A 25951-nucleotide genomic window follows, 5' to 3' on the forward strand; every position below is an offset into this window, starting at 1 on the left:
TAAAGATGCTATTCCCAGATCTCGAATGAAAACCAGGAAATATAAGCCATGGATCTCTAAGGAAATAAAGCATATGATCTGCAAGAAACGTAAACTGTTTGTTAGAGCTCAACGGTCCAACTTACTTGCTGACTGGTGCCTCTTCAAAGAAGCGCGAAACCTTGTGAAATATGAAATCAAGGCAGCTTACTGGCAATATGTTAATAATCTATTCCTGCTTCCTGACAACCGTAAGCGATTCTTTGCCTTCGTGAGAGAACGTAAGAGAAGTTTACCCCCTCCTGTCATCGTCGTCGAAAATCACGTTGTTAGCAATCCTGCTGATATTGCGAGTCAATTTCTTTGTTGCTTCCAGAAGTCATTCACAGAGCCGAGCATAGTTCCTCATGAACCTCCAAAGTGTGACTTCCCCATCACGTCACTGCAATCTTTCGACATCTCTGTTACCGATATTTACCAGAAATTAGTTTCTCTCCAGACAAATAAAGCTCCTGGTCCTGATGGCTTATCAGCTGTGCTCCTGAAGGAAACTGCCATTGTGTCATGCCACATCCTGCAACGTATATTCAGTACATCACTGGCCTTGGGTAAAGTTCCAACCTCTTGGAAATCTGGTAATATCACTCCTGTCTTCAAATCCGGAGATAAAAGCTGTCCATCAAATTACCGCCCGGTTGCATTGACATCATTAGCCAGCAAGATCATGGAATCTCTTGTTGCAACAGCCATTCAGAGTCACTGTAATAGTTCTTGTCCAATCACCAGTGTGCAACATGGTTTTCAGAGAGGAAAGTCATGTGTAACTCAAGTTCTGCATCTTACTAATGAATGGATGCATTGTCTAGAAGGTCCTTCTTCTTGTCCGGTAGATGTGATCTCCCTTGATTTTTCACGAGCTTTCGATAAAATACCACATGATATCCTTCTCAACAAATTATCTCTGCAGTACAACATATGTGGTACTCTGTGGCACTGGATCAAATCGTTTTTGTGTGGTCGTCAACAGCGTGTCATCTTTAGAGGTACCTTCTCTCAATGGGGCAGTGTGCCTTCAGGGGTGCCCCAGGGAAGCATAGTGGGCCCCCTGTTTTTCAATCTCTTCATCAATGACATCCCGGACTATGTGTCATCCAATTGTGCTCTATTTGCAGATGACACATTAATATATCGTCCAATAAGAAGTACTGATGACTGCCATGCTCTTCAATGTGACTTGAACAGAATATCGAAATGGTGTTTAGAAAACAGAATGGAACTTAATGCTAAGAAAACTAAAGTAATGCGAATAGTAGGATTAATGAGGAAAGATGTTGGTGTTCCTTCTTACCTTGTGAATGTAGACCCAATCGAGGTAGTGAGTGAAATGAAGTATCTCGGGATAGTACTGAATCACAAACTTTCCTGGGATAGTCATGTAACTTATGTCATCTCCTGTGCAAACAGGGTACTGGGTTTACTTACCTCTCTCTCGTCTGGTCTGTCACCCTCTGCCATTTTTGCCCTGTACAAATCATTGGTCCTCCCGATACTCGAGTATGGTTTACCTGCCTGGAATCCTTACAATAACTGTTTGTCAGATAGGTTAGAAAGCATCCAACGCCGTGCAACCCGTCTCATTCTGAAGCAACAAAGGCAACAAATGTCTTACCAAAATCGACTTCAATTGCTTAACTGGCAAAGTCTTAAGTCTCGTCGTGCCTACATCATCATAACCTTTGTTGTAAAGTCCCTTCTCCGTCTCACTTCTTGTGACGATGTTCGAGATAACATCCATGTGGTTGCAAGGCGTCTGGATGACCTCCGTTTTCGGCACCTTAGAGCTCGCACAAAGCGACTCGCTAATTCGGCCTTATTTTTATTTCCTATTCTTTGGGACGGATTGCCTGTTGGATTACGTAATGACGTTATACTGGTAAGCTATGACAATTGGAAAAACAGTCTTAAATCTCACATCTCTTCTCACGCCCCTTTTAGTTAGTATTGCATGTAAATCTGATGAAGACATTTTTCAAATCAATAAATCCAATCCTATGTTTAGTTCAGTTATATTTTGCACTTATTAAGGAAGATTTCATATACATGTATCTATAATAATTATATTATTAATCACTGTTATGTTTTCTTATGCTTTCTTGCAATCGTCATCTATACTCTGTTTGAAGAGTCATGGTCATCACATTGTCACAGTATATTCATCCTTTAATTTTCAGTATTTTAGTGCCCTAATTATCAACTTTCATTCCAATATAAAGATGTTACAAATGTATATACATTAATAATTACCTTCATTTTGGTTATTATGATATATTCCTAAATTTCAGTTACATTTATTTACATATATACTGATTACCTTATTCTTGGACCCCTTTGAATATAACTTGAAATCGGACATCTACATTTAGTGCAATCATTTTCAATTTGATAATCCCTATTCATTTTTTGATTCGATTATTTTCATGCAAATTTTACCAGTATTTCCAGTGCATCGGTTGGTTGGGCGGAGGGACCATTAGGTCACAGTGATTAAGTTTGCTCTCCTCTTCCCTGGCCACCAACTGATGCACTGGACAAACTGCTATCAAATATTGCACGTACCTGTATAATTTTTATGTCATTTTATGTAACGTTTGATATTGCTTTGTAAATCTTAAATATGTTTGAAGTGCCGAATAAATAATAAATAAATAAATAAATAAAAGTCTATTGGAGGTGAAATTCATAAAAAGGGTGGTTATTTTTCATTCTAATTGGTCTGCTATGTTAACTTAGGGTATGATTTAGTTATTAAATGGTCTGTAATAATTTCCATAAAAAAACAATGAAAAACAAAAGATGAAAAAGAAAATACATAAGAAATTCGTAAAACAAAGAAATACATAGGGAAAACATTCACTTTGGCAATTTTTCTTTGAGGAAACCTTAAAATTAAATCTAAAAGATGAAATCTGGGAAAAAATGAAGTGATATTGGGTGTAAAATATGCAAATAACTTTTTCCATGAATAAATTTGCATATTTTATTCATTATAAATAAAAAAAATAATCGTTTTCAGATTTTATTTTTTGTACGGGCTTGTAGTTTATGTGGCAAACAATGTGCCTGCCAAATTTCGGTGTGATCGCGCGAACGGCGGTCGAGATCACAAGGGGGGGGGGCATCATGGCCCCCAGTCCTTAATACATCTTAGATAGCCCAGTCCATTTAGGGTTAAGGCGCACTTCGTTAAATACATATATATTTCACAGAAAAAAAAACTGTGTAGGTGCATAGGCGGATCCAGGGAAGGTTCGAGCCCCCCCCCCATTGGCGGAGCAAAAAAAAAAAGAAAAAGGAAGAGGAAAGAAAGGAGGAATAAACTAAGGTCGGGGAAGACTTGATAAAAATATATATTTAATGTTTCTGTAAGTGCTTTGTAAAATGTCCGTTTTATGAATGTGAATATCATTTCCAGCTTTTTGCACTGTGCGCTCGCATTATTTGATTTGCCAAGTAGGCCTACATATTGTCTTTGTTTATTCAATAAGATTCTGTATATACAGTATTAAATCTATAACAAAATTTTCATGAATTCCTAATAACTAAACTGTCCCTTTTTCAGAAAGGAATATATACAAGTTTCATATCGCGCTTAGGAAGAAAAATAGGAAAATAGTCATCATTTTCATATGAGGACAAAATGTCCTTAGGCCTAGAATGTCCAGATCCTAGGTCAAAATAAAAATAAAAATATCGGCTTGCGCTTCGCACTCATTATTATCTACATACACTTCACAATTTCCCTATACATTGCTTTAGATGGTGCTTAAATTAACCTATTATACCGGTGTAATAAATATTTTACGCCCGCGCTTCGCACTCGCATTTTTGATTTTCATGATAAAAATTGAAATGTATTCAGAATGCCCAGGTTCTGTCTAACTCTAATACACGCGGACACATGTTTACTGAGATACGCAGCTTGATTATTTACGTGCTAAAACTATCCCATTTGCGCTTGCATTATTAATGCTGGAAGATACCAAATTACCCATGCTTTTTCTTGATTTACAAAACATGAATAAAAGTGTCCCATTTTTAGGGCTGAAATCAAAATTTAGTCCGCTCGCGCTTCGCGCTCTCATTTATTGTTTAGTTTTAGACCTATACCGTTTATTTCAAAAAGTGCTTAGAATGTCATTTTTTAGGTCGGAATGTCAGCTTGCCCTTCGTGCTCGCATTATCTAAAAGTTGAAATATGTATCGTCTTAATGGCTAACTGCAGATAGTCATTAACAGGTCCCTTTTCGATCAAGCCAGAATCATATAAAAAATTCTGCTCGTGCTTCGCAGTAATTATCTAGTTACATACGCATCTTGTTCAGGTTCACAAACATTGCCCAAAATGTTTAATTTTCAAGACAATATACATGAAATTCAAAAAGTTTTCAGCCCGCGCTTCGCGCTTGCACTATTAAGAAAGTGCTTATGAGAATATTACATTTTTTAAATGTTATTTTATAAGGATAATGGTAAGAAATGACTGTTAGGACATCGGCGTTTTGCCCCCTCCCCCCCCCCCAAAAAAAAAAGAAAAGAAAAAAGGGAAAAAGGAAAGGGATAAGTGTGAAATATAGGCCTATAATTGTTCAAATGGTATGTCAAAATCTATCACAAATTTTGATTTTGTAGTTAAAATGTCAATTTTTTTGCACGCTCGCAACTTCTTATTAAATTACGTGATATGCCGTATCGAGCCCTCTCAAAATTTTGGCTCATTACGCCACTGAGACAACCCCTTCAAAGAAAAAAACAAACATCAACTTTGAGCGGCCGATCGGGGAAAATATGGGTGAAAAAAAATTCGCTCCTCCTTATTGGCAGGAGCTATATATATATATATATATATATATATATATATATATATATATATACAAATATATATATATATTCATATATATGTGTGTGGGTGTGTACATATAAAGCTGTGCGCACCGGAATTGGTTGACTAGCTTAGCCAGGGTAATATAGGAACGCCTTGAGCAAGGTGGATTCGTGCACCATACAAATGTTATTTTATAATTACTAATAATTACTATTATTATTATTATTGTAATTATTATTGTTATTATTCGTAGTAGTATTATTATTATAAATAGCGTATCGTAGGCCCTTACATCGCGCAATAAACCTTGCTTGGTCCCATCGGATCGTTCAGGTAGAGACTGCTGTACAAAAAAAATTCCAAGGAAAACGAAATTGCTTGATGTTGCCATGCCTACGTGTACGTCACTGCGGTAAACCCCTCTCCCATGAGGGGGTTTGTGATGGGGTGTCATTGGAGTTAATATCATTCGATATCCATAGCACACTATACTGTTTCTTTGAAATTATAGGAATTTGGAAGAAAACGAAGTTTTCAGTCCTTTGTGAAGCAAAGGAGGTCACGTGAAAAATGAAAAAAAAATATATAAATATTTTGAAATGCGAAAGTGTATAATATGGCAGTAGTGAGTAAACTCTATGAAATTAGATCTACTCCAAACTTGATTTGATTGTAAGAGAAATAAATATGGAATTTAAGGTAAATATTAATGGAGGCTTGGGACACCGGAAGAAAACAAAATAATTTTCTGTTATACATGCTTCTTGTCTTTGTGGCCACCATAATTGCCGAAACCAGATAACGACAAGAAATATTTGATTCAAAATGCTAATACTGATCAAGTAAAAAGTAGATGATATTAATACCATTATTAATTTCACCCCCTCTCATAATGCAAATTTTCATACTCTATAGCATAGTTCTTGAAAGGTTGAAAGGGTGAAGTTTGGTTGCTCTCTAGTAAGTTTATCCACTACCAAATATGTATATAAAGTATGGTGTCAAAGTGGTAGAGCGCCTGTCTCATGTACAGGAAGTGTATGGTTCGATCCCCGCCCGTGTCCTATACCAAATGTTTTAAAATGGAATCTACCGTCACCCTGCCAGGCGCTTAATGTATGATAATAGAGAGGTGTAATGTTGTTACGTTATTTCAGCGAAGGCGAGACCACCCTGCCGAGAGATGACCGTGTTCATTGTAGGTTATGTACCATGTCATAGTTTATAACTGTGTATTATTGTATAATTGTTATGTAACAATAAGGTGAAACATGGGCGGAAATTCCAGGGGGGACAGGGGGACGTGTCCCCCCTACTCAAAATAGTAGGGGGGGGGGACACAATATAAAATGTCCCCCCTACTATTTTGGGTCTTTGGTGATGCTAAGAAATATATCACTCAAAATGTGAATAAAACGTGTGTTTTCGGACGAGCTGACCTTTTTTTGTGCTTGTCAAATATATTTTCGTCGAAATCACCTTACATTTTAGGTAATAGCCTTTTTTTGTAAAATTTTCCAGACCCTTGTCCCCCCTACCTTTTGGGAGAGATTTCCGCCCCTGAGGTGAAATGACAAACTGGGCGTTGTGGCGTGCTGCGCCTGTAATCGAGGCTGTGGGGAAGTTACAAATTGATGCAGAGGTTTGAGTCCTGGTCACGTCTTTCGGATGATGACGTTAAACAAAAAAAAAACTCAAATACACATACACACACAAATTGTATGCTACATGTATGGAATATCATTTTCGGCAAAGTATGTCATTGCATTTGAAGATTAATTAGTTAATTTGTAATGTTTATTATGCATATGTATATTTCTACATGTATCATCTATGTATACTCTATACAATATAAAATAGAAGTATAACATTCCTACGTTATATACATTTAGATGCAAGTCAATGTTATCCGCTCGGGTGAAAGGTTCCATATCGATATCACCCTCAGATTGTTTGTATTTCTAGCGATTCTTTAGTTGACAGCGATACCGCGTCATCCGATGCTCAATGACGTTCACATTGTAAGATAGTATGACGCCCTCAACTTCTCTGAATAACCTAATACTAATACCTCATTGTTCAACAATACCTTTTGACTGACATAATCACAACCAAACCGAAGAAATACGTAACCGCTAAATTACGATCGCAATAATACGCGCCCCAAAACGAACTCAACCAGGCCCATACAATCATATACAGGCCCTACATATAATATTTAAAAAATGAAGATGTTAGAGTACAAATACTTTTTTTAAATCAAGTACACACCAAGTTACCAACAATGCCTACAGCATATTCATTTATTTGAAAGCAGGATAAAAGAGCATTGCACATTGAATGCCTTGCTCACAGTCAGGTTCCGCGGCCGGGGATCGAACCCCAGACTTTTTATGTATGGCTAGGCGCCTTAGACCACTCGGCCACGCCATCTCCGCTTTTAAAAAGTAATATCGATATTTTGCCCACAGAGCTTCTCGAGAATATAAAACAAAGTCGAGCATATGTTCTGAAACAGCGAAACACGCAGTTGGTAATCTACAAGGGATGGAACTACCTAGAGAGGGAAGAAAATAATTAATAAAACGAGAAAGGGGAAAAATAGAAAAGGGAGACGAAGAATGAAAAAAAATGAGAACAGATGGGAGGGGAAAGACTGAAATATCAAGATAAACGCTTATCAACAGAGTGCCCGTTTACGTGGTTGTACTTTTGTCTTGTCCTTTGACATTTCGCATATCTGTCGAGCAATCTTTGCATACAGTACATACTATAGGCCTACATAATTATATCGCATCGCTTTGTAACATTATAGCCATATATCTTTCAATATATTCTCAAAATACATGATTTTATATTGTGATAAAGTGCAGTGATTCTGTTACTACCATTATTGAAAACGGGGTATCACTAGTGCTGATATTGTAAGAGGGAGATGTGCCACATGGAAGTATGTCTCCCCAATCTTTGACTAACATCGCGCCAAAAGATCGGACCGGTCTTCAACATTTTCTCCATCTTTTGAAACCATTTCCTTTACATTTCCGCTTTATTCTCTATCCAACAATTATAAAGGCCTGTCGTATTTTTCAAAAAAATACGGGATAAAAAGAGCATTATGAGGAAGGATAGAGACCTAGGGCCCGTTGCAGAAAGAGTTGCAATCAAACGCAACTCTAAAAATCATGCGCAACTTCATTTTCAGCCAATCAACAGTGCGCATTGGGGACTTGCGATTAATCTTCTATGATGTCTATTCGAGAATTAAGGGTCCTGTAGAATGACTAACCAGGAAATGTTGTTTAACGAAATGATTGGACACGGTAACTCCAGCATTCTATCTCCTATTCCCCCACAGAAAAGTTGTAATATGTTTGAGGTTTCCCACACTAGATACATGAAAATGTCCAGAAGAAATGCCCAATATTGGTTGGACACATAATTAACCTCACGGAGCACTAGGTGGTTTCAGACCGCCTCGAAGTTCGCCAGTTCCAGGTATTCTCTGATCGGGAAATTTACCCCGATCAGAAAATACCAGGTATTTTGGTAATGTGAAAGCAAACTACGCGTAATATCCCCGAAAGAAAATACCCGCTAAATAGCAGGTACTTGGCGAAATTACGAGAACTTTCGTGGGGATTTTTCCAAGGTCGCAGGTATTTTGGCGATGTGAAAGCAAATTACGGGAACTTTTATCCCAGCGTGTCGTTGGGCGCGGCGGCGTGGGTGGCTGCTGGGCTAGTGATTTTGAATCTCGCGCCTTGTCTGCTTATCAGACCATACTGCGCATGCTCGTAACTTCGGGAACTTATCCCGAAGGATGTGTTTCGGGGCGGTGTGAATGCAGGAATAATTAACGGGTATTTTTTAGCCTTAAAAAGTTCTCGTAATTTAACGGGGATTCTTGTGATCGAGGCGGTTTGAAACCGCCTACTATTACCCAACATTTTTTTTTAGAGCGATATTGGTTTGTTTTTCGGGGTTTAATGCTAAGGTTGTTTTGATGAGATCACGACCGCATGAACATGGTTTTCTAGGCAAATTCAGTCTAATCGGCTTCAAATGAAAGGACAGATACCCCTAATCAATTGTTGTGAGTTAGTTTGCCTACAAGATCCATCAAGTATGTTTGAGGATGTAAGGAATCTAATTCAAAGGAAGCAATCTTTATAATTCATATCCATCAACCGAAATTGCTGATGCTCGAATAAATCCTTGAAGACTCTTCTGATTTGATTCCGACGAAGATAAAGATCACAAGCCTTGATGTTCCTTGGCAAACGGTACTTTGGAGTTGGAGTTAAGGAATTGTTGGATAAATCAAGAATTTTCAAATTATTCATTTCTTTTTAAACAAATTCCATCGTGGTGTCTCCTTCAGGCTCCGTGTTTCTCACAAAGTAAACTTTAAAAGCAGAATTCATATCAATACGGACGTATCTGAAAATGGCATGCAAGAAAGAAATATTTCCAATAACCCCTCAGTTGTTCTGAATAGATATATGAAACTAGGTCATCTATAAGTAATAGTCTCCCTTTCGTTAAATAATTTTTTCTCATGCAACTATAAAATATTCAGTAGTAGTAGTAGCATAAGTCACTAGCGTACCTAAGGGGGGGGGGGCAGACTGCCCCTCTGACAAGTCACAACTGATGCAGGGGAAGTACCCCTGCCCCTTCCCCCTGACGAGTCACCACTGATCCAGGGGACGTGCCCCCTCTCTTTTGAGAAGCAAAATTAATGATTTTTAATGTAAAAAATGTGCAATGAAAACAGACGTGTTCCCCTCGTTTGAAATTGAAGACCTTGTTTTTGCTTGTCAATTTTTTTTCTGGTACGAAGTCCTTTATTTGTGGCTTAAGACCCTTTTTTTTGCTCGTCAATTTTTTTTCTGGTACGAAGTCCTATATTTGTGGTTGAAGGCCTATTTTTTGCTTGTCAAATCCTCCAAAAAATTTGCCCCACTTTTTGAAAATCATGGGTACGCCGCTGGTAGTAGTAGTACATGTAGTAGTAGTAGTAAAGTAGTAGTAGTAGTAGTAGTAGTATTAGTACATGTAGTAGTAGTAGTATAGTAGTAGTAGTACAGTAGTAGTAGTAGTAGTAGTAGCAGTAGAAGTAGTAGTAGTAGTAGTAGTATAGTAGTAGTAGTAGCAGTAGTAGTAGTAGTAGTAGTAGTAGCAGTAGCAGTAGTAGTAGTAGTAGAAGCAGTAGTTGAAGATGAAGAAACAACAACGAAAAGAAAAAAATGGTCGCAAAGACTTAATATGTAATAGAAGATGATGAACGAGAAGGAGCAGAAGATGGCGATAACAATAAAGAATCATTTATATAACCATGTAGAATACAAAGCTCTGAAAAGGTCGTAACTAAGTGGGGAACGTCTAACCAAGGAAGAGGGAGGTTAGAAAAGCTCACAAATTGATGGTGACTCTACATACCCTTTTATCCTCTCTCTCTTGTGTTTTATCAGCTGTGTGCATGCATACTCCCACACGAATCCCTCGGGATATACCGGTCGATCACATATATATATATATAAAGCGAACATACATAGGCACACCAATAAGTGTACATCATGGTGGATTCCAAAAATACTGGAATTAAAACCACACCATCAGTGTTTCCACCGAGCCAAACTAAGCCTTCAGCTCCATTTTTTTTTAAATTCATGGTGTAATAGTTCACAACCCATCGGTGTTATCATAACATATTTGGTGTTTGTTCAAAATTCATTCTAAAGGGAGAATGAAATCCTAGAACAGGCTGGCCGTGGAAACAAAGGGGGGGGGGGCGGGTTGGTTTCAGCCCCCCCCCAATTTTTTTTCTAAAATCGTGTAAAAAAAACGTGACAATTACCATCTGATCGTGATTTTTTCATGGTCAGCCTCCCGGGCTCAATCCCTCACTATACATTCAAACCATTCCGCGGCCGCTGTGAAGAAGGAAAAGCAAAAAAATAAGATCAATCAAGATATGAGTAAAATTGGACAAAATAAGAAAGTTATGAGCATTTGAATATCTAGATCACTGATGCTATGACGATCATCCAACTGGTAATACAATCAGATTCTGTGATGTCACACACTCTTAAAAAAGAAATGTTAACTAAACATTTGAAAGGTTTGAGGAATGACAATATTTTCTAAATGTTGCATTTACAAACTTTAAATGGTTCTACCCAACACTTAAAATGTTGGATTAAGCTTTATACAAGGTTTGATGTAAAAGGTTGTCACTCCCCCAACCTTTCAAATGTTGATTTAACATTCGAATTTTTAGAGTGCAGAGGTACAACTCTCCCATTATACTGTGATGACATACCCTTAACATCTTTATTTGCTCATTCTAATGACAGAGCAAATTCATATTCCATTATATATTTCACGAAATCTAATTTTTTTTTAGCTTCCATGGAAAAAAATACCTGAGTTATGGATAGACTTGAGAAAAGTGATGTAATTGTTAAATTGTTGGGAATTATACAAGACATTCTGGAAGCACGCTTGGAGTCCGTTTCATGAAGAGTTACAACTGTTGTAACTTTGTCATTATGGCAACTACCATGGAAACCTTGATTGTGATTGGCTGATGAGCCCTGTTACCATGGTAGTTTCGAATGTAACTTTGTCATTATGGCAACTACCATGGAAACCTTGATTGTGATTGGCTGATGAGCCCTGTTACCATGGTAGTTTCGATTATGGCAAAGTTACAACAGTTGTAAGTCCTTTATGAAATGGGCCCCAGATGGTCACATTGCCAATTGGAGGATGTCCACATCAAAAGTGATTTCAACATCAAAATGTTCATATTTTCTTGTCATGTATTTTTTCTCAAACTTCAACAAATTAATTTCTTTTATTTGTTACCAACCTAACTCCTTCTCTGGGTTTCATTTCTATTTAATTTTTCAATCTTATTTATCATTAATATGATTATTAATTTATTTACTTATTCATATATTTTGATTATTCATTTATTAATAATCTTTATTCATTTATTTATTTTTGTTTATTTATTTCATTATATTTATTTATTTATTTATTTTTTGGGGGGAGTCTTCTACAGTCTGTATGGAAAAAGAGGCCATCATACCGCGCTCTGCAGGGGGGGGGGTGGGGGTAGGGGGCAATTTTAATTCAGAAAATGAAAATTTGCCCCAGGACAACCTCCCCTGCTTTCGAGTTTTTTGTACAAATATTTGTACAGGCCATGCCCCCCCCCCTCCAGGAAAATGTCTGTGTATGGTCATGGAGGTCATCAAACAGAACAAGAACACGAAATACCAAAATGACAAGTATACCAGACTTTGTGTAAATTAATCGAGGTTGAAATCTGAGAAAAATGTCTCCTGGAAATCTTCATAAGATATGAAAGTAGCAAAAAGATTTATGTGAATATGGAAGAAAATCCAAACGATAGACAACCGTTAAATAAATTATTAAGACACTTAAAAGTGCTGCCGAGCATGCGATTAAGTAATGCACGAAATGAAACATTGGGTAAAATTAAATCCGTTGATCGTCTTCAATTAGAGATAACGAGTTTCTACACGCAGAAAGAGTTGAAAATCAGGTATCAATTTAATATTTAGCCTTATAGTTTCAATACTAGAAATCAATGTCATTCTTGAATTCACATGTAACATGTACACGGGAAATCAAACCAAGGTTTATATAATTTGAATAAAAATAACAATAAATATTGAGTGCGTGTCATCACTGGATCACACATCTTGTACACCACAAATTAAAAAAAAGTGTTCGTGCTGCACTTGCTTGTTTGATTTCCCCCGTCATATTCAACTCAATTTTTAACGAGAGTTTATAGGGCCTAACTTAAACGCACAATGTGTACAATAATTCATGATAAATGTTCGTATGATACTCTACCACATAACGAATCAGTTTGTTGGTTTGATCAGTCCCTTTAAAATCAAAAGTAATGTATATCTCGACCAATAAGAACTCTGCCAATCACCTTTTACTAGCAGACTTGGACTTGAATTGTTATAATTAAAACACCGTGTCAACCCCAACGAAGCTTGCAATACTGTCTCTTATGATTTAGAGTAAGTAACATGACATGTTTAGTGGGATACGTCACGGTGTATCGCCCAAGCGAGACAATTTAAGAAGAGACCGAAATCCGACCATCTATCACTAGCGACTAAATATCGAAATGCCTGGGGAAGTTTGTCTTTCTTGGGATTCTAACTTGGGTTTTATTTTACGCTGACTTGTCATTCCTTTATTTTCTTGAAAATTAAAACCTTAATCTACAAATTGGTTTATTTACGTATATTTCACATTATATTTAGAGGTCGGAACAGACGTTTATTCAGCAGATAATAGTCAGAATTTACAGTCATTTAACTTTCAAACATGCTTGAAATACCATATTGAAAAATATAACATTATTTTTCATTTATTTATCTATTTATCTAATTCGTAAACCGATCGTTTAAACGTAACGAATAATAAAATTAATCATATAATGATATTAAAGTGTTCACCTCTGTTCAAACATATCTCACATTTATTTCAATGGGATTTCGATAAAAATATTGCCTAGCATTATTTCAGTTTACAAGACACATCGCAAGAAATTAAATGTTGATACTATCAAATTTTCTTTCTTTTTTTACTCGGAGTGCAAACTCAAAAATTTCTTTGTATGGGTCTTATGTATCTAAACATTATTCTTTAATTTTGCTTTTTAAATACTTCCTATTTTCATACTTTGTAGATTACAATAAATGTTGTTCATTCAACAGAAGTCTTGGCAGCACTATTATCTATAGTTCTTACGCCGGACAAAAGTTGCAATAAAAAATTGCAATATCTTAATATTTTACATGCTCCCCCCTGATAAACCCAGATATTGTACTTTCATCTCAGCAATACAACGCAATGCAATGATGTACTGGAAAATTTGGCCTCCGATGCATCAGGAGTACAGTATCGCATCTCTGTATTGACGTCATATTGAGAGAGAGAAAGAGGTATACTTACTCAGTATGCAATGACATCAGATTCATCCTTGTTACCCCCTTCTCTTCCCCCTCTCTACCCCTCCCTCCATTCCATTCTCTTCCCCACTCTTTATATCAGATTAGGCAATGACATATCTGATTTTTCTATGTATTATTCAAAATTCAATGACTACAGTCGTTCTATAAGACTATGGTAATTACTTTTTTTGCTGTCTTTTACTCTCTTTGTACGTGATCTCACAAAGCATATAAAACGTCATCTTATTCTCAAACTTGTTTTTAATTATACTTCGTCACCAGTCTTTTCTCTTTCGTATTTATCATTTTACAGTATATAACTGTATGAGTTTAGATTTCCAGTTTTGACTGCTCTGTATTTTCTGCCTTTATTTTCATTTCCAAATATTCAAACTAAGTATAAGGGGGGTGGGGGCCGCTTGTTTCTTTTTTTTTTTTTGGGGGGGTCACTTGTTTCTTCTGGCCGTAGGTTTTCATCAACCTCACCCTGAATCTGACGCACAGTTTCAACGCTGATGGTATCTTGTTCATCTTATGCAAATAGCTGATGTGGAACGAGATTGCTTTCCACCTCCCATCCCAATGGCCCTGGGAAGCGGGGGTGCTGAAAAACCACCCCTACAATTTCTTTGGGGGTGCTTCGTGTATTTTTCTCCATAGGCAGCACCCCCTGGTTTTCTGGAAGACGGGTGAAATGGACAAATGTAACCAAAATGACCTTCATTTTGTAGTGAAACCATTTAAAAAATATTCATTTATTTACTTTATCTATTGGGGGGCTTTTAAAATGTCTTGGGACCAATTTGACCTCAATTTTGTAGTGAAGACCCCCCCCCTCCTAGTGTGGCTTTTCAAATTTACATCAGCACCCTCTGTAGAAAAAATCATTCCCAGGGGCTTTCCAATTTCGCCCACCTCTCTCTCTCTTATCAATCCGTTGCCCCCTCCCCCCATCCATGAGCTTGCCCACGCCCCTCCGTCACCACGTTCAGTATATGTCTCTCTGTTCTATTTTGGCGTACATCGTCTTATTCCCCCGTGTCGCCCTCATCAGTATGCGATGCACATCTGCATCTCTGCTTGCATCACCACCGCCAAGTAGGGGAAGAGAAGAACCACATAACAAAACATACACACGCGCACATACATAGAACACAAAGACAAGGAAAAGAACTACGTCACAAAGCCTAAAGTGGGTACGACGTTCAAATATGAAGATTTCTATGATTTAGGAGGTGAACAAGGAGAAGTAAGAGGACAGGAAGATGGGCAACGGGGACATACACGAAAATGATAAGAACCGGGGAAGAAGAAAGGGTATATATAAAAAAGGAAAAATAGCGGTACGTAGAGGAGAGAAGAAATAAGAGGGGGAAAACACCGAGTATGTGTGTGTGGGTGTGCGTTGGGACAGAGAGAGAGAGAGAGAGAGGAGGGGAGAGAGGAGGAAGCTGACTCAGAGAGGGAAAGGATAAAAAAAGTATTTTTATGAACGTTGATACTGAGAGAGAGAGAGGAGAAAGAGAGGTGAGAGAAGAGAAGAGAAGGGGGGGGGGGGGTCCAGCGAAAGACGAACAGCAGACAGGAGACAGACAGATAAATTACAAGTAGGCGAACCAATATAGAGAGAAAAAAAGAGAGATGAGGAGAAAGCAAGAAGACACGCGACAGGAGGGGGAGAAGGAATCCCCTTAGTGAAGAATCACTCGGATTAAATGAGGGGTAAGACGTGGGAGGGGCACAACCTCGAGCTCTGAAACATCTGCCCTCATATCGAGGACAGTGTCACTAACGTGCTCAGGCACCGAGCCCTGCATTCCGATGCTGGTCGTATGTCGATATCATCGTGCGTGTGCAATTCTCTATGCGACTATTTACAAACAGCGTGAAAAGGATTTGCCTGTTTTTATTTACATCCAGCAAATGGCCTGCCAATAGAACGTATGTAGACGGGAAGTACTAGGGGAGGACCATAACCCTCGATGGAAACATTATTCGTTTACTTTCTTATTTAACTTGAGGAAAGCTGTTAACCAAGGAGAAAGGAGGTTGATTTATTATTTTTTTCTCTCACAATATCCGGGTAGACAATCGATACGAGTGAACTTGCTTTATTCTGGCTGTACCTCAGCCTCGGGCGACTCATCGCTTCCAAGTACTTTCCAATATCATCTTGCGGCAGGAGGACGGTAGCTTTATCATTAAATACGGTACGGTTTAACACAGAACTTAAGTTACATGGTGCAAGTTCCATTATTCAACTTTCGAATGAGAGGAGAAAGACTAAACACAAGCACAAAAATGGCATTATGGAGAATAGCGAATATATCTTAACTGATCCAGAGTACGGTAAACTGTATGATCAAGCAACGAATCTTTGTCGGGTGGAAGATGAAGGAATAAATGATGAAAACATCAATATTATTATGATTATGAACAGTAATATAGTCTTCTTTTACCACGTGTAATCTGAAAGTATTTGAGAATGTGGTATTATATTCTGTCGATATCTGGACGTATGAATACGGGCTACTTTCATTTCTAATCAATAATCTTTAGCCGAAACTTCCGTCAATGAAAATCTGAAGGCATTTGAACAGACGTGATGTGTTTTATTTTGGACAACTCGGAATACAGGACTGTAATCAATTTGACCACCCTCTACAATCAATGAAGTCAACTCAAGTATGCGTCTTCCGGACTAGTGTGCGTGGTTTATAACCCGAGTCTGGAAATGTATTTTAATAATAGGAAAGATTTCTACCCAAGTTTATGTTGTGTGCATTTCCAACATCACAACAAGAGATTTATCATTGTTGATCATCTTAAGCAAGCGAAACCAAATACAATCGAATGAACTGCATGACTGTGTTCGTGTGTTGGAAGGGAAGAGATTGTAATTGCAGGGCAATTAGTTGTTGGCATCTGATAGCCTTCATCCTTTGATTAAACTAATTTCACTACGTTGTTTCAAGGTGACGTACTATCTACCAATGCCATTTTCAAAGGAAATCTCCGATACTTGAAGACCGATTAAACAATAAGCAACCAATGACCATATTTGCAAATAACTCGACTGCCTTTCAAGAGATGATGCAACCAAGGGGGGTGTAGACTTCAATATCTGCCAAGCTGTCTTTTATTATTGCTTGTGGTGGGAGCAAACCCATATATGAGATGCACGGAAGGATCCACGTCGCGATAGACCCTTAGAAGAGACATGCCCTGAAGCTTTTGGAATATTTTTGCGGAGGTTGTTAAGGGAGGAATTTGACAATTGAGGCATTCGTCAGAAGAATATCATGACTAATGCATGTCTCGAAGGACACCATATTAGCGTGAGCAATACATGTTATTGTTAAAAATTGATGAGTCCACCAGGAAATCATTTTCGACTAGGATTCAGTGTTCACCATTTGTGACGAATATAGATAGAATTAAGTAAATGGGGCGCTGTAAATGTGTGGGAATAAATCGCACAAATGCCTTCAGTTGAGAGGAGCGGTGCTATGGCGCAACGCAAACTTAGCGAAAGCACTGGAGGATCAGGTGGAGCGGACTCGGGGACACCAGTGTCACCCTTTCCAGGATCACAAAGGTATACACCTATTGGTGTCTTGAAGGAAGGGAATTACGGAAAGATTGAGTTGATAGTAGATAAGCGATCAGGAGTGAGGTACGCTTTGAAGCAAATCAAGAAGGACACTGTTAAATTTAAGGAATTTCATCGAGAAATAGTACTTAGCTGTGAATTGTCGGTACACGCGGCTGTTGTCGCTACACTTCCTGATACATTTGAGTCTAATGATGCCTATATGATGCTCCAAGAGTATGCTCCATATGGGGACCTCCTGGAAGCGATTCCTCCCCAAAGAGGATTGGACGAAATACGTGTAAAATCTTGTCTTGCCCAAGTAGCAGCTGCCCTATCTTTCTTGCATTCCAAACGTCTTGTTCATGGCGATGTCAAACCTGAGAATGTTCTCCTATTCGACAAAGACCTTACAGTGGCTAAGCTTTCAGATTTCAGTCGGACCCGACGGAGGGGATCGTTGGTTAGAAAAAATGCTCGTTCGATCCCGTATTCACCACCCGAAGTCGCCCAGGCCCTGGAGAACGAGAGTTTCGCGTTAGAACCCAGCCAGGATTCTTGGCACTTTGGCGTAATGTTGTTCTGTGTCCTTACGGGAATGTTTCCATGGGAGATTTCAGATCCGTCTCGTAGCTCCTGCTTTGAAGAGTTCACTCGATGGCAAAAGCGGAAGGTCACCGTGGCACCGCCAGCTTGGCGTAATTTTACACCTAAGCTTTTAAAGCTCTGTCGAAAGCTATTGGAACCTAAAGCTGAGAGAAGAGGTTCAGTCTCGCAAATTCATAAATATATCGGTGACTCCTGGCTAAAACAGCCCACGTCTTCATCACCTCCTAATCGAGCAGGGACGGGTGCAGCAGCAGCGAAGAGAACACCTTTAGGTCAGAACATCACGTCCAATGCCAAAGAAGACAAAGAGGGCAACGGTAGCAACGACAGCAATAACAACAAGACGTGTATGGATGAACTACGAGACAAACTTGAGGCCCATGGTGTAGTTACCAGGACAAACAAAGATCTAAGAAGGCAGAGGACAGCAGACTGGGTACGGGACACATGTGTGAATCCTATACGTGATCCTTCATGAAATCAAATAATTGAAACATTTTCACCAAAGCGATCAAAATAAAACAAAATCACTTTCGTAGATCTCTTACAGTGCAATGCAGTTCGGGTATTTCAAAACTTTATTTTAACCATGTTTAGGTTCGCATAGTTACGAAGCATTTCAAACGGTATTAGGCAGTTAGAGTTGGGCTGGGTTGCATTTCAAAAATTCGTTGAGGCCTAAAAAAACGGTTTCGCCGCCATTTAAATCCCTCACGAAAAGGTGATCCACGTGTGAACAAATTAATGTTATTAAAGTTGAAATAAGTTTCTGTTTCAGATCAGTCAAAGTCATATGTGCGTAGTCCTATAGGTTCTTATGCCATGGAAATATTTTTTTCACCATACAACAGCTATTCAACTGTTTCGTGTATGTTTCAAGACTAACAAAAACTTAGCCACCTAGACTGAATATTATGTAGATGATATCGCATGTCAGGAAATATACCAAACGTTTTATGGAGATTTTGTTTTGTTAATATTAGGTAGCTCTGTTGTTGGTCACTTCCAACTTTCTCATTCCTTTACATAGGACCCAATGACATGAGTGTAGTAAACAACTATATTTAATTTGTAGTTCCATTGGTGTAAGTCATACGTGGTATTTTGATGAACTCACAAGTGTAATCGGCATGAATTATGTATCATGATGAATTGTCATTTTACATCCTCTCAGTTTTAATGAGCAGGAATTAATGGGGAGGGGTCGTAATGATGCAATATATTGTAAAAGCGTGGAAGCGTCGTGCTGTAGCGGTTCTGACTCTCGCCTTGTAATCACAGAGGGTCGTGTGTTTGAATCCCACCATGGCCTAGCGTCCTTTGGTAAGGCGTTAATCCACTTTGCTACTCTCCACCCAGGTGTTAAATGGGTACCCGGTAGATGTGAAAGCCTATATGTAGTATGCCTGGCAATTGAGTCTTGGAACTCTTGTTGGAATGATCCCCAGGGAGTGGAGAAGGTGCATACATTGTATGCGGGCATGCAAGGATCCGATGACCGGGGTAATAATATGTCTGTAAAGCGCTTAGAGACGTCGTTCCGATGTATCAAGCGCTATATATGCGCAATATTATTATTATTATAAAAGGTTTACTGGCAGAGAATTGATTGCTAATTTTGATGGGGAGTTTTTGTCCCTGGCTCCCTCTAAATATACAATGTGAATCGTCATCACCACCAACATCACTGTCATAATCGTCGTCGTTGTTATCATTTGCATCTACACGATTACAAACTATTCAAGAATTGTGAGAGATTCCATAAATAGATAATATTAGATGACATAAAACAATGCACCCCTACGAGCAATACGATATATGTCTGCGTAGTATTGCAGTGTTAACTATTCAACCATCATTCAACTTGATGATTAAGCCAAACCTAAATTTTGTATCGCAAGGTGCAAGTGCAAGTACAGATTAGCTACGATGTATGAAGGAAATCGACAAGAAAAGCCCTGGAAAAGATGAGTTGATCTCAAATTCATATAAACAGGGCGCCAAGTGATCGCCATCATATTTTCCTCCCTAAAAAAGTCCGCGCGGAAATTATAGATGAACACGTAGTCGAAAATTAGCGACCATATTTCATGTTTTTCCGTGCTCTTTTCGTTTTTTGATTAACGTCCAGGCTGCTCGTCGGCCTACAGCTGTATAAACAACTCAAAAGATATGTCTTCCTTCTCCGCTAATCCATCCAACTTGCCCTTTTACCTTTGGAGGCAATGTAGTATATATGTAGGCTTTGTTAGCTTGATGTTAGTCATGACAATGTGACTTTCGAGCGTAGTTATAGGATCTCTTTCACACTTACAGTCCGATACCTGATCAGTAACAGCCAATTAAAAAAATGACACAAACGGGAATTCCTGAAAGTTTGTCCGATCCTATATAAATGAACGAAGTGCAGTTAGTGTGGCAGTGTGTCTGAGATTACATTATACAGGAATTGTACTATGTTGTGTATGGGTTATACTTCAGGGTGTCATTTGCTTTTACTTGAATAAATTTGGCAATATTTTTTTCGGTTAGATTGGCAATACCTTTTCGGTTAGAAAAAGAGAAAGAGACAGAGATGTTTTGAAACCTTCATACAGTACAACCAATGAACGATAGTTGTTTGATATTTCCATAAATTAATACTTAACGTTATGTTTGTATAGTTGTCAATCACCTTAAAATGTCTTTGAGTACCGAGGTAGAATATTGCATTCTGATTACCGAGGTAGGATGGTGTTGACTAATCTCGTGTTGATATTGTTTATACATCATTATCAGAGATGAATATATTCGAGGATACACTACATAGGTACACTGTTAGAAAATTTATCCTTAAAATAAAAGAAGTTCCCGCAGCAGAGTCTCGAGAACACCTGTAATATTACCACATTGCGTAATCTTACAGGAAATTGGTATTTGGTGTATGGAACCTTACAAATTTCCTTTAATAAAACACCCTTTCCCCTTTTTAAACAGACCTGTTCTGTTAATTCACAGAAAAATTCCTGTTTTATGAATTTACAGAATGAATCTGTTATTGCTTTTTGCAGAATCTTCTTTCTTTTTTTTCTGTAAAATCAGAGGGTTTTTTTAACAGTGTATGCAAATTTCGAATTACCACGATTACGGTTTCGGACAATTACCACGATTACAAATGTTATGTAATGTGACACTCAATTTGTTTGAAAGCCTTTGAGGGAAATGTGATATGCATGTGAGTATTGTGAGAGCATGACTGCTTGCAATGCCCATGCAGTGCGTCCTATGAATGAGACTTTGATTCTTTGTTATTTTCTTCAACATAACCTTAACACGATTCGTGAATTCTCGTGTAATGTCAATCATTACAATTGACTGTAAGACTTATTGTACATGTCATGCCATAGACTTACATGTTCTTTGATTGTATCTTGTGTTAAATGACACACCGAACAAAATAGTATTTCGTTATTTCCAAATGACATACAGGCTTGGGGTTGTTATCGTTAGATTGGATGTGACATTCATTTGTTTTTATTGTGTGTTATATTGAATCAACAATAATCATAATATGTACATAGAATTGGAAACAATTCGCTATAAACAGCATGAGTAATCAAACAGAAAAAAGGAAGGGGGAGGTAATTAAAATATAAAGACATGAGCGACTCTACAGTAGAAACATTTATGGCTCAAAGTAACGCGTTGACTAGAACATGACTTGGTAATCCTGCAGAGCTACTAGTAATTCAACAAAGCACTGTATACACTTCAAACACATCGAGTAAGAATTTACCCAACATCGGGTAGAAAGGGAACATGCATGTTTGCTGGGTATTTTCCTCCCAATATTGGGTAAAATGCTTGTAATTTCCACGCATCATTGCGTAAAATTTACAAAATATTTCTTTTACCCAACAAACATACATGTTCCCATTTTACCCAATATTGGGTAATTCTTATTTTTTTAAGAGTGTAAGGTGCATGTACAGGGTGTGACATTAATCTTATTTTATTTCCCTTTGTTTAGGAAATCTAGCTTGTATTTATTACTTTACCTCAAACTGTTCTCTACCCATCTGTAATGACACATACCATTTTTAAATGATAAAACCCAGGGTCATTGCACTATATTTAAACAAAGCTTGATATACCTACTTAACAAGCAAAATATATTTATGTGAATCCATACATTTTAGTCTATTAAAGTAACCCACAAGTTGTGCAATATTGTCATTGTCTTCCGAAATGGAATAAAAACAAAACTTGAAATGGTAGATATGATTGCGTTTCGTATTCTTGCATAATATTGAATTGGAAATGTTGAATAATGTTTGAAGAGAAAATAATATTCAAATGTTCAATGCTTTGGTTGATGTTCAACTTAATTCTGAACGAAAAGATAGATGTATTTATATTTGATGCAAAAATACTATAACCCTCGTCTACTTTGCCATTCTTGTATTTCATATTTCAATTCTATGATATGAATCCAGTATGATCATTTATCGCGGAAAACATTCGAAGATTTACGCGAGTTAAATTGTATCAATTCCAAAATTGACTAGAGCCTCCCTGCTGAAAAGAACAGTGTCAAAAAGTGGGATCACAGAGTGCTCATATAGTGGTCTAAGTGAAAATATCATTCACACTGTTGATATGCTCAAATTCACCAGTGTGGAAATATTTTCACACTGTGGACAGCTCGACAGTGTGACTGTTTACAGCGTGTCCACGTGGTGAACTATGTGATTTATGATTAACATCGTTGAAATGCTCAAATTGGACAGTGTGAAGGTGATTTCACATCGTGTTTCACACTGTGGCACACACTATGTGACACTGTGTTCGTTCCATTAGGGTTAGCTATTTGACTGTGGTATCTTTTATACAATATATTTTATTATTTTCTCTTGTTAAAGAAATTATAATCATGTCGCATACAAAATCATCAAATCACAGTTATGGCAATCATATCAAATGATATAAAATAGGCCCCCAACAGAAATCCGTTATAACACAAATAACAACATAATAGGTATTACATTATACCTATACATTATGACATACATATTTTGCTATATTAACACATATCTATTTTTATGATCGATTTGACGTAGTTATCAATGCAAAGAGTCGTGTGATCAATCATTCATCTTCGTGCTGTTAGGTCCAGATGAAGGGACATCTGCCTCAGTGGCTGATCCTGGTTGGGGCAACTCCCAGGCCCGTGACGCCCCGTTTTGAGAGCCATACCAAATTTTGGTAAGGGGAAGATGTCGTGCATACGCAAGTGAAGACCCACTGATCTGCCTCAACTGAGGAGCAATTCATTTCAAACTAGTAATCGTAGACCATCTCGACACAAAGGTCACCACTCTAGATTTTAGGGAGATACGACATTTGACATTATGGAATCCATTGCTCTATAAGCACCGTCATATCTGGTAAGGAAGAAATGATGGATGCGACCTATACATCAATGTGAGACACCAAAATACTCATCAATCTTCTTCTCTTGATCTTATGATATGACTTGGAACTTGAATAAAAGGAAGGAAATACATTAAATATTTTTCTTTTTCTTCATTTTTTCTTCTTTTTTAAAATCCGGTTTACAAGATATATGATATGGCAACGGAGCAAATACTAATCACTGTGACTTATGGGTGAGGGACACACTAATATAGATACCCTGTTTCGATATCTACATTCTGTATATCGAATCATTATTACGGAGGGCTCGAGGACAGAGAAAAATGTAATGTCCTTCACGACAAAAAACCCCAAGAAGTCTTTGTCGAATAACGGTGAATCAAAACAGCAGTTTTGTTGTTGACTCTTGACAAATGACATATTTGCTATTTTCGTCAGCTCCGAAACAACGGACGAAATAGATTTTCCGGTTCACCAAAGACCTTAAAGCTGTTCTTTGTCATTTGACGGACATTTTAAAATGTATTTACTGTGTCATTGAACTCTCCGTACGTCGCGGAGCGAAGATATTCCCGACCTTTCGTTTGAGGACGCGAACGCTAATTTACAACGGTAGTTGATTTTGGAAGAGACTTTAGGGCCCGTCGTAAAACTCTGGCCGGCAATGCAAATTGTGTGACATGAGATTTTTTTTTCGTTTCGCATCTGCGACGGATACGTTCAATATGCGTTTCGTGTGCAAAATTCTGGTTGCTACTATGGTAACAGCGATATACCCGATTGAGGACGACTTTCCAAATCAACATTTGACTCCTCCTAGAGCTCGAGAGGCCGCCCGGGGGGCCCACTTCCATTGATTAGTGGATACTAAGAGCGACTACTCGTAAAAGGGGACAGAGTGGGCAAGTACATTACGTATAGACCTATGTAACGTTATAATTAAAGGTGTCAAAACGATGTTTAAAATGCTGAAAAAAGGATACATATCCAATATAGGGTTTCACACTTGTTAAGAGATGCATTTTCATAATCTAAAAAAATAATTAATTGCTTCCCTTGTTTAGCGGGGTACTGTTCGAAACCCCATGGTCGTGCCTGGTATCCACTCATCAATGGAAGTGGTCCCCCCGGAATTTGAATCTAATCCACATTTCTGCGGAAAGTAAAACATAATGCCCATTACATCGTGTGCTAGAGGCATATCGTTTGTGTAGAAGGGGTTAAACAAAAGAAACAAAAGAAACCCGCGAGGTCAACACGTCCCTGGTCAAACGTATTGCATGCTGTGTACGTATACGTGTATCAACGCAAGCGAAATGAAATGTTCGGCTGGAGAGGTTAATCTAACCCATGAAATCAATTGCCAGTGATCCACCAATAATCCACATTAAATGCAATATCGATTCGATGGACTGTAATGATCTATATCTAAGCCTTCATTCAGTAAGTTTTTCCTCTCTCAATATGTAGTCGATTTTTTTGAAAAACCACTTTCTTGTCCATGTCATAATTTATTTTAGGTCCTGCATTTCGAATATCTCCAGCCATCAGTCGTAATATACATGCACATATATATGGTGCGGGTGTCGCGGGAAAGGATTTTGCACACGAAAGGCAGATCTGTAGGGCCTGTAATCCCCCGGTAACACAAAGCTTAGCATTGATTGTAGAACAGTTTTCTACGTTTGATTCTATTGACTATAATGTACAATCAATCTTAAAAATCAAGTGTATGATTAAGCGTTAACATTTGTGTTAGGGGACCCTAATATTAGCGTCGGTGAAGATTGCGAAAGGTCCCAATTGTGTAATTCCAGAACACGCCTATAACAAGTATATTATTTTCAATATATTCTTCTTGTACTCCTTCACTCTAATTGTCTCTAAACATACAGGAAACTTTTGTTTTCTTCACACCCATTCATTAGTTATTTTCATTCCCTTTTGCAGAAAATGTCAGAATGTTTCCCCTGCTCCTTATCTGAATCTTAAGTTCATCTAGGACATACACACAATGATGATGTTGCTGTTGATTTAGATTTTAAGGCGCGAACATTATTTACGGACTGCTGTCATAGTCCCATTCATCTGCATTTCTTCTAAGTGGTTTTTAGTAAGTCGAACCTGCTAATGGGAGACATTTTTCCTTAGTTACCTGCAATCTTCGCATCGGAATGAACTAGGGCACTTCTAATAGCCCTCGAGTTGTCCCGCAACCTGAATTCGTTTGATTTAATGACCCTCTTTCTACTAACTCGCCATCTTAATAAGATTCTCCAAGACCTTCATTACTGAGTTTGAGACAACAAACAAATGTCCTCAACGAGCTCTGACATCCAATCCTACTGACAAATTCTTCAATCGTGATCTCTTGTGGAGGAATGTAAGTTCCTAAATGGGGGGGGGGGGTACTGCCTTTCCCTTTATACTTGCTCATTATCACTATCATTTTCA

The 25951-nt window shown here is 38.0% G+C and overlaps 1 protein-coding gene across 1 annotated transcript; it reads left to right on the forward strand.

The window, feature by feature from the left end:
* The first annotated feature begins 15703 nt into the window (after positions 1–15703).
* LOC121422230 (serine/threonine-protein kinase SBK1-like) lies at positions 15704–19400 on the forward strand. The gene has a single exon (XM_041617139.1). The coding sequence runs from the start codon at positions 17364–17366 to the stop codon at positions 18558–18560; it is 1197 nt and encodes a 398-aa protein (XP_041473073.1). The 5' UTR covers positions 15704–17363; the 3' UTR covers positions 18561–19400.
* Positions 19401–25951: the final 6551 nt, after the last annotated feature.

This window comes from Lytechinus variegatus, chromosome 10, assembly GCF_018143015.1.
Source record: "Lytechinus variegatus isolate NC3 chromosome 10, Lvar_3.0, whole genome shotgun sequence".
Lineage (NCBI taxonomy): Eukaryota > Metazoa > Echinodermata > Echinoidea > Temnopleuroida > Toxopneustidae > Lytechinus > Lytechinus variegatus.

Coding starts and splice junctions, on each gene's coding strand:
- LOC121422230 (XM_041617139.1), top strand. CDS start 17,364: ATGCCTTCAGTTGAGAGGAGCGGTGCTATGGCGCAACGCAAACTTAGC.